The sequence below is a fragment of the Chiloscyllium plagiosum genome, chromosome 1 (genome assembly GCF_004010195.1).
Source record: "Chiloscyllium plagiosum isolate BGI_BamShark_2017 chromosome 1, ASM401019v2, whole genome shotgun sequence".
Lineage (NCBI taxonomy): Eukaryota > Metazoa > Chordata > Chondrichthyes > Orectolobiformes > Hemiscylliidae > Chiloscyllium > Chiloscyllium plagiosum.
This window is the reverse complement of record NC_057710.1, coordinates 146,289,557-146,299,772: the sequence shown is the minus strand read 5'-3', so window position 1 is coordinate 146,299,772 and position 10,216 is coordinate 146,289,557. Positions and strand designations below refer to the sequence as shown.

Below are 10,216 nucleotides of genomic sequence, written 5' to 3'. Positions count from 1 at the left end.
TATGCCCGAAATGTCTATTCTCCTGTTCCCTGGATGCTGCCTGACCTGCTGCGCTTTTCCAGCAACACATTTTCAGCTCTGAACTCCAGCATCTGCAGACCTCACTTTCTCCTCCTATTTAGATCTCTGCACTTGCGATGCTCAGGCATACACAGTTGTTGACCAAGTGGTTTCAAACGAGATTAGTATAGTTAGGTGCCTGTTTTGACAGGTATGGACTTAATGGGCTGAAGTGTCTTTTTCTTTCCTTTGGACATTGACTCTAACACAACAACTAATTCCCTCAGAATCTCAAAGGTCCACAATGGTTGACCATTTCTATTTGTTTTGATACTCCCTGACAAAATTAACTATTCTGTATTCTGCCTAAAGACTAAAGTAATGGAAAGGTACAGAGAAACTTGCAAAGAGGACTTTAACATCTTTGACATACAATTGTAAACATTGGTTTCTGAATAACATTGAAGCAAAATGTGCCACTGGTATGATGACATGTAAGGAAGCTGTTTGAGGAAACTGTGCAACACTAATTATTGTGTGTTTACTTTGCAACCAACAGGGATTCAAGCAACCTAACATATCAAAGACTTGAATTGTATTGCATTTGTCTCCTTTCTATATCAGGATTTGCCCAAAGTTGAAGAAGTAAATATTGTTCTTCCTGAAGAAGTAAAAAAGGAGCCCATTGGGATTGTCTCCAGTATCATTGACCAATTGGGTATGTAAAGCGAAAATCGCTAAACTGAAACAGCATGTAATTCTTCACAGTGATGCATAATATGTCATTTAGTTTTCTTTAGATGACTTTTTTCCATTTAACAGTCAACCTTGTCTAACATTCACCAAGCAGCCTGCCTTTTCTCGTGCCCAGTAAACAGTGCAAAGACTTTCTTCCTCTTTCAGGGATCAGTGAAATCTGATCTGAGCAAATAAGTGTTCAGTCGGTACTTTTTAAAGTGGGGAAAGCAAAGATTAGCAAAAATAAAGTTAATTTCTCTCCACTATTCCTACTGCAGCCTCTGATAACGTTCCACCCTTCATAATTTGGGTTTATCTGTAGAAGTTTTAATCTGTAAGAAGTCACCAGCATTATGGCACTGCCATTGTCATCATGTATCATTTATCATCAAGTGAAATGGAGACCTGCCACTGCATCCTTCCATCTGGGCTTAGGTCTCCTCTTCTCTTTCTCCCTGGCTGTACTATTATCATCTGCTCTCACTCTCAGCTTCTCTCTCCACACATTGATCTCACTATCAAAGTACAAATGGAATCCAATTGTACCTGCTTTTTTTTCTTGATGTTCAGCATTATGTAGCAAGTCTGAACTCTCAACTGTTGTTGATTCTTCCTTGCAGCTTCAGCAATGTTTCTGCAATCAGAGCTAATTTGTTGTTTAACTTTCATTTCTGTGCTTCCGTTTTCTGCTATAATTTTCTCCAAGTCTTTCCCTACAATCTTTTACACATTTACTCTGGTCCTCTTTGCTCTACTAATATTCTTACCACTTTTCTAAAATTCTTTTTGGTTGCTTTTCTATCATCCTACAGACACTCAGTCACGTTCTCAACATCCCCAGTATATTGCTCAATGTCATCTGCAGACATCATTGAACGTGGCACTTTCTGTCTCACTTGCTAAGATCAGATGTCTGTGACAGTCAGGAAGACAATGCGGCTTGATGCAGTCCAACTTTGAAACTTTCCTCATGCTGTTATTTCTTGGCTGCAACTCCTTTTATATATGCTGTAATAATCATACATAATTCTCGCAGACTGCACAAATTCTACCACATCAGGCACCCTTTCTGGCCTACTGGTCATACGCCTTCTCCAGATCGATGAATACAGTCTTCATGAAGTGTTTAGCTTTCCTGATATTTCTGCATTATTTGTTACAATAATAGTGCTGTTTTAGAAGTGATAGGTAGAACAAAGTACAAAAAGTTAATTTGCTTCAACGTTTTTTTTTCAGTTTTATTTGTGTATTGTGAGATTAAATATTAATGCCTTTTTAAACCAGGCCAAGATTAACAGAAACCTCAATCAATTTTGTTTAATTAAGGAAAGCTAGCATCTATTTGTTCAGGGAAAATTGTATTTAATTAACTTTATAAGAGTTTTTCGATGAAATGATAGTGTTGATGAAGGTCTTGAAGTGAATGAAGTAGACATAAGCTTTCAAAATTGTCCGAACTGCCTAGCTCCTTTTCCACCTTTCCACTCCACCCTCTCCTCCATGACCTATCACCTTCATCTCCTCCCCCACTCACCTATTGTACTTTATGCTACTTTCTCCCCACCCCCACTCTCCTCTAGCTTATCTCTCCACGCTTCAGGCTCTCTGCCTTTATTCCTGATGAAGGGCTTTTGCCCGAAACGTCGATTTTGCTGCTCGTCGGATGCTGCCTGAATTGCTGTGCTCTTCCAGCACCACTGATCTAGAATCTGGTTTCCAGTATCTGTAGTCATTGTTTTTACCACAAGTTTTCAAAAGGCAATTGCTATGGACGGGAATGAGACACTGAATTTCAATATTCTCCTTGCCTTCCTTTCATAAGGAGCATTGTTTAATTTTGAAAGACTGATGTATTTTGTGAAGTCAATTATTTTAAAGTGATGCACAGCAGACGCTTTCAGGTTTAAACTGGGAATATTAGTTATTTATCAATTTCAATTGTGTGATGGTCTTGGGTGACTTTTTCATAAACGTGCGTGCATACAGAGAGAGTTTTTAAAAAGTCTGTGAGTATTAAAACTAAATGGTTTAAAATTCAGTCACTCGAAGATCAGAATCCAAATGCCTAGAGTCAGCAGTTATCGAATTTGTTCAGAATTGGTGATAATGCAACCAAATAGAACCGTGGATGCTGTAAGATTAGTGAATAGGATCATTTGGTTTTTACAGGTTATGATCCACTTGAGAAAGTGTGCTGATTGTTGATCCTCACTATTCATGGGTTCACCATAAAAATTAACGATTTAATCCAAGTAACCAAAGTTATTTGTCAGGTGGAATCAGGTTAATAGCAAACACTGACCAGGTGACTATGCTTAACAATAACTACTATTTATTACAAATAAATGAATTCTAATCACAAGCAGCTGTGGCTGCACTAGTTAAAATTCTTAACCCCTTTAAAACCCCTACAACTCAAGGCAAACAAAAACCAGACAACCGTTGCTATCCTGGGTTTGGGAAAACCCCAGAAGCTCAGGTCAGGAGCAGCAGGGCTGATGACATGGGAAGCAAAAATAGCAAGACTTTTAGTTTGTCATATTCTTTCACTTTGAAGGCAGCAGAGGATAATTGTACACCAAGTACAACGTCTCCTAGTTACTGGTTAAAGGTAACATCTTCCAGCAACTGGTGGAAGAAAATCAACTTTTTTTTTCCAGGCTTAAGGTGCCTTTACTGCAAAGTGAGAGTGACACAGACCCTGCTCCTCCTCGGTAACACAGTGGTTAGCACTGCTGCCTCTCAGCGCCAGAGATCCGGGTTCAATTCCCGACTCAGGCGACTGACTGACTGTGTGGAGTTTGCACATTCTCCCCGTGTCTGCGTGGGTTTCCTCCGGGTGCTCCGGTTTCCTCCCACAGTCCAAAGATGTGCGGGTCAGGTGAATTGGCCATGCTAAATTGCCCGTAGTGTTGCGTTGTAGGGGTATGGGGGGGTTGCGCTTCGGTGGGTCGGTGTGGACTTGTTGGGCTAAAGGGCCTGTTTCCACACTGTAAGTAATCTAATCTAATCTAATCAGCCCACCCTCTATTGTAATTACCAAGCTGTCCACCTGCCCAGGAGCCAGTCAGAAAGTTGTTGTCAGGCTGATGATATCTGGTATCTACAACCAGCTGTATTTGGACAGACTAGTCAGTGATCAGTATCAAACTAAATTTCACTGACCATAACCAAATGGATCCAAAATGGTGGGCAGGCGTAAATCATGGCAGCACCTCTTTTTTTTTTCTTTGAAGTTTATTTCCGTGCTGGAGCTGATTTTCTTGCAGCAGTAATTAGTGTTTTATAAGCTGTTGCTTTGTTTTTGGAACTTAAATCAAAACATTGGTACTTTAAATGGGAGAAAAGAGAGAGCAGGAGACCACCACGGTTGATTGGAAGAACTGCTCAAGAGTTCAGAAAAAAAAAGCAGTGAACTTTCCACAGCTGGCTATGACGTTACAAGTACTGTATCTACAAACATAAGAGTTTGATCCAAGAAAAACAAACCTGCAATGAAATTTACAGCTTGGTGTGAGACCTTATTATCAGATCTGGGGATCAGCTAAGTTTTTTGAAATGTCTTATAAAACATGAACCTTAATCTGTTTTTCTTTTGTAAATGCATTGTAGTGAGTAGGGCGAGGGTTTTTAAAATATGTTTTATGAAGATCTGTCTCTTGATTAAATTTTAAAAATATATGAAACATAGATACTAAGTTAAGCTAACGCAGTGTTTTTAGAGCAGTAAGACTGCTATTTTCTGGTTCTGTACATTACTAAGATGCGGAGATGGCCATTAGTTGAGTCATGTGCTCCTCTTCTCGAATGTGGAAGATTCGGGAGAATTTCCATTTTCCTGATGATTACTTCTGCAGGATGTGTATTTGGTTGTAAATCCTATTGGATCCCATGGATTGGTTGGAGCAGCATTTGGAGGTAATGAGGAATTTACTTGGGACCCATAGAGATGTCCGAGGCTGGTACAGTTGAGAAAAGGAGCAAGTCTGACAGTCGAGACAAGCAGGAACAAGGTAGCAAATGAAGTAGGATCAAAAAACATTTATTTCATTGCAAGAGGCCTGACTGGTAAGGCAGATGAACTCAGGGGATGTTTGGAAATATGGAATTGGGATATCATAGTAATTACAGAAACGTGGCTCAGGGATGGACAGGACTGGCAGCTTAATGTTTTTTGTATGGTTATACATGCTGTGGGAAGAATAGAAAGGAGGTAGTGGTGTTTTCATTAGGGATAACATTATGGCTGCACTTAGGGAAGAATGTTCCAGGGAGTATGTCCAGTGAAGTTATTTAGGTGGAATTGAGAAATAAGAAAGGGTGATTACTTTATTGAACTGTGCTTAAGACCCCATCCCACAATTGTCAGTGGGAAACTGAGAAGCAAATTTGTCAGGAAATCCGTTATCTGTAAGAATAATTTGGTGGTAATGGTAGGGGATTTTAACTTTCCAAACATAGACTGGGCTGCCATCGTGTTAAGGGCTTGGATGGAGAGGAATTAAGGATGTACAAGCAAATTTTCTGATTTCGTATATGGGTGTATCTACTAAAGAAAGTGCAAAACTTGACCTACTCTTGGGAAATAAGGCAGGACAAATGACTGAGGTGTCAATAGGTGAGCACTTTGGGGCCTGTGATCATAATTCTATATGAGTTTTTAAACTAGTTATGGAAAGGGATAAACAGGATTCTGGGTAATCCAAAATGGAGGATACGGGGAAAAAAAATTGTGGCAGTAAGGGCTGTTGTTTTTGTTTTTAAATCAGCTCCAACACTGAAAATACCTCATCGAATTCTCGGAGCAGTAATTACTGGTTCCATAAGCTGTTGCATATTTTGGAACTTGGGGAAGAAAGACATGAAAACAATGGCACTTTGAAAGGGAGGAAGAGAAACAAAATCAGTGACCATGTTGGAACAAAGAACAGTCCAGCACAGGAGCAGGCCCTTTGATCCTACCAAGCCTGTACGCCACATTTGCCCTTCTACACTAAACTGTGTTATCCGGCATTCGATTATCACAAATTCGATTAACTGAACAAAGTACGGGTAATCGAGGTTCCTCTGTACTGAAGTCCTCTGTACTGTGGACTGTATCACCAGCTTTTCCCTCATCAGTCATCTTCGTCACCTCCTCCTCAAAAAAACTTGATCAAATATTTGAGGCACGGCCTCACAAGCCACGCTGTCTTTCACAAATAAGTCCATTTGCTTCTAAGTTTGTATAGATCTTATTCCTGAGAATCTTTTCCAATACTTTTCCTACCACCGACACGAGGCACACAGGTCTGTAATCTCCTGAATTATCCCTGTTAGCCTTCTTAAACAATGGGATAACATTGGATATTCTGTAGTCCTCTGGGACCTCACCTGTGGCCAAAGAGGATACAAAGATGTCTGTCAATGCTCTAGCAATTTGTTCTCTTCCCTCCCTCATTCTGGATTAGATGTCAATGGTGGGCAAGTTAATGGAGAGCATCCTGAGGGACAGGGTTTGCATGTACTTGGAAAGACAAGGCCTGATTTGAGATAGTCAACATGGCTTTGTGCATGGGAAAGTATGTCTTACTAACTTGAAAGAGTTGTTGAAGAAGTGCTGAAGAAGATTGATGAAGGGAGAGCAGTGGATGGTTTTTTTTGGACTTCAAGGCATTTGACAACATTTTTCAAGGAAGACTGGTTTGCAAGGTTAGATCACATGGAATACAAGGAGAGCTAGCCGTTTGGACATAAAATGGATCGATGGGGAGGATACAGGGTGGTGATGGAGGGTTGATTTTTGGACTGGAAGTCTGTGACCAGCAGTGTGCCACAATGATTGGTGCTGGGTCCACTGCTTTTTGTCATTTATTTAGATGTGAATATAGGAAGTATGGTTTGTGAGTTTGCAAAATTGGTGGTGCAGTGGACAGCGAAGAAGATTACCTCAGCATACAGCAGGACCTTTATCAGATAGGCCAATGGGCCGAGGAGTGGCAGATAGGGTTTAATGTTGATTAATGTGTGGTGCCACATTTGGTAAGGGAAATCAGGGCTGGACTTGAGCAATTAATGGTAGAGTGCTGGGGTGTATTGCCGAACAAGTAGACCTTGGAGTGCAGATTTATAGCTCCTTGAAAATGGAGTTGCAGGTAGATGAGATAGTGATGAAAGTGTTTGGTATGTTTTCCTTTATTATTCAGTGCATTGAGCGTAGGAGTTGGGAGGTCATGTTACAGCTCTGCACAACATCAGTTAGGCTACTTTTGGAATATTGCATCCAGTTCTGGTCTCCCTGCTTTGCATCTCAATCATTGCCTGAAGCTGTGAAACCTTATTACTTTACGTCCTCCACTGCTTGGAAAGCAAACGGTGTAAATACAGCTCAGAGTTCCAGTTTTAAGTGTAGCAATTTCTTGCGTAGAGCTTGTTTATTTTAAGTATTTTTCCCATTTCAGTCCACAATCAAGCATAAATAAAATTATATGATCTTTACAAGGTGAATTCACAATTTCTTTTAGAAATGAATTTTGAGGACGTTTTAACTTTAGTTGTTGTTTCACAGACATTTTATTTCATTTTCATAAATACATGTCACAATAAATTAATATACTGTACTACGTTAGAATGGAGATCTTTTTTTGTATTGATGTTAAAGTAGGTTGATTCTAAGGTGAGAAACATATTGTTGCAGCTCTCAAAACTCTAAACATGTTTCAATCACTGGTGCTGCCCCTCTGTGACTAATGGATAGCCATTAATGAGCTATTCATCTGAACAAAAGAATTTCCACCTCGCTGGTTAAACCATTAAAAACACCTTCGGAGACAATTGCTTTTAGTATCTCTGTAAACACTGAGTTTCAAGATGTTCCTTTTGTTAGTAATTCTGGTTAAGGCCAGGAGGCTGAGCTCCTTTTGTCGCAATGTATTGAAGTATGTCCACACAATAACAGATGAGAAAATCTCCAAGAATGTCCCTCTGTGTGAAGCTTCCAGAATTTATGGCTAGTTTATAAATTATATAATCTGTTGTGACAACCATTTTAAAATCCAGACAACTACTTGCAAATGTAGGGAAAAAGATTTTTCACAACTTCTTTATATCCCCCATCTCTGTGGAAGGTTCACATTTGATCAAATGTTGACATAAAACGCTTAGCAGAAAAATTGAAATCTATGCAATAACAGGGATAATGAAACATGGGTATGAAAATCACTGAGTGATAGGAAGCAGAAAATCATGGTTTTTTTGCAATGGCAGATGGAATTTAATTCTGATAAATGAAAGATATATTTTACATGGTCTAATAAGGAAAAGATGTGTACAGTGAATGGTAAATTAAGTTTAGGGAGTACTGAGGAACAAAGCGACCTTGGTAAATAAATCCATAGATTCCTGAAGGTGTCAGCATAGGTTTTGGATGTAGGTTTGCTCGCTGAACTGCAAGGTTCATTTTCAGACGTTTCGTTACCTTACTATGTAACATCTTCAGTGGGCCTCAGGTGAAGCAATGCTGAAAATTGCTGCTTTCTATTTATATGTTTGGGTTGGTGATGTTATTTCCTGTGATGAAGTCACTTCCTGTTCCTTTTATCAGGGGGTGGTAAATGGGGTCTAACTCGATGTGTTTGCTTTTTTTTCACCCAGAGGATAGTAGATATATGGAACATGCTGTCTGAGAATGTGGTGGAGGCAGGGACTTTTGGGACATTTAACAAGCATCTGGCTGAGTACTTTTTAAAAAAAAACACAATAACAAGCAGACTATGGACCAAATACCAAATGGGATTAGCGTAGTTTAATGTTCTTTGGTTATATAGACATGGTGGGCTGAAAAGCATGTTAATATGCTGTATGACTCTGTGTCCTGGGATTCAGCAAAGCATGGTATTGTGACCACTATTTTCATTGATTCATAGTAATGAATCACACTTGGGTGGTACAAAACTTGGTGTTGTGAACTAAGAAGGCATAGGCTGGTGGAAGGTGGAAACATGTGGCAAATGAAATTTAAATCTAGGGCGGCATGGTGGCTCAGTGGTTAGCACCGCTGCCTCACAGCACCAGGGTCCCAGGTTCGATTCCAGCCTCTGGCGACTGTCTGCGCAGAGTTTGCACATTCTCCCCGTGTCTGCGTGGGTTTCCTCCGGGTGCTCCGGTTTCCTCCCACAGTCCAAAGATGTGCAGGTCAAGTGAAATGGCCATGTTGAATTGCCAATAGTGTTAGGTGCATTAGTCAAAGGGAAATGGGTCTGGTTGGGTTACTCTTCAGAGTCGGTGTGGACTTGTTGGGCCAAAGGGCCTGTTCCCACACTGTAGGGAATCTAATCTAAAAAGCTAATCTAATATAGAGAAGTCGAAGGGAGAACAAGAGGAACCAATATAAAATGAAGGGAATATTCTGAAGGGTGTGTATAAGTAGAGGAAATTGAGTATATGTGTTTAATATTATTGAAAGTTGCAGGATGGTTTGGAAAAGTCATAGAGATGTACAGCACGGAAACAGACCCTTCGGACCAACTCGTCCATGCCTAAAGATATCCTAAATTAATCTAGTCCCATTTCCCAGCACTTGGCCCATATCCCTGTAAACCCTTCCTATTCATATACCCATCCAGATGCCTTTCAAATGTTGTAACTGTCCGAGTTTCCACCACTTCCTTTGGCAGCTTATTCCATACATGCACCAACTTCTACATGAAAATGTTGACGCTTAGGTCCTTTATAAATCTTTCCTATCTCACCCTAAACCTCTGACCTCTAGTTCTGGACTCTCCCCATCCCAGGGAAAAGACCCTGCCTATTTACCCTATCCAAGTCCTTCAAGAATTTATAAAGCTCTAAGGTCACACCTCAGCCTCCGATATTCCAGGAAAAACAGCCCTAGACTATTCAGCCTTTCTCTAAAACTCAATCCCTACAACCCTGGCAACATTCTTGTCAATCTTTTGAACCCTTTCAAGTTTCACAACATCTTTCCACTAGGAGGGAGACCAGAATTGCACAGAATATTCCAAAAATGGCCTAACCAATGACCTGTGCAGTTGCAACATGACCTCCCAACCCTAACACTTAATGCTGTGACCAGTAACGGCAAGCATACCAAACGCCTTCTTCACTATCCTATCTACCTGCGACTCCACTTTCAAGGAACTATGAACCTGCAATTCAAGGTCTCTTTGTTCAGCAACACTCCCTAGGACCTTACCATTAAGTGTAGAAGTCCTGCTAAGATTTGCTTTCCCAAAATGCAGCACCTCGCATTTATCTGAATTAAACTCCATTTGCTACTTCTCAGCCCATTGGCCCATCTGGTCCAGATCCTGTTGTAATCTGAGGTAACCCTCTTTGCTGTCCACTACCCCTCCAATTTTGGTGTCATCTGCAAACTTACTCACTGTACATCTTATGCTCGCATCCAAATCATCTATATAAATGACAAAAAGTAGAGGGCCCAGCACCGATCCTTGTGGCACTCTACTGGTCACAGGCC

General features: G+C 40.4%; 1 protein-coding gene across 4 annotated transcripts in view; it reads left to right on the top strand.

Annotated features, from left to right (window-relative positions):
- The window catches only part of naf1 (nuclear assembly factor 1 homolog (S. cerevisiae)), a 234,940-nt gene that overhangs the window by 112,220 nt on the left and 112,504 nt on the right, over positions 1–10,216 (top strand). For all 4 annotated transcript variants that reach the window (XM_043698794.1, XM_043698775.1, XM_043698785.1 and 1 more), the window contains exon 4: positions 625–718. In XM_043698794.1, coding sequence (XP_043554729.1) covers positions 625–718 — 94 coding nt within the window. The remainder of the gene's footprint in view (positions 1–624; positions 719–10,216) is intronic.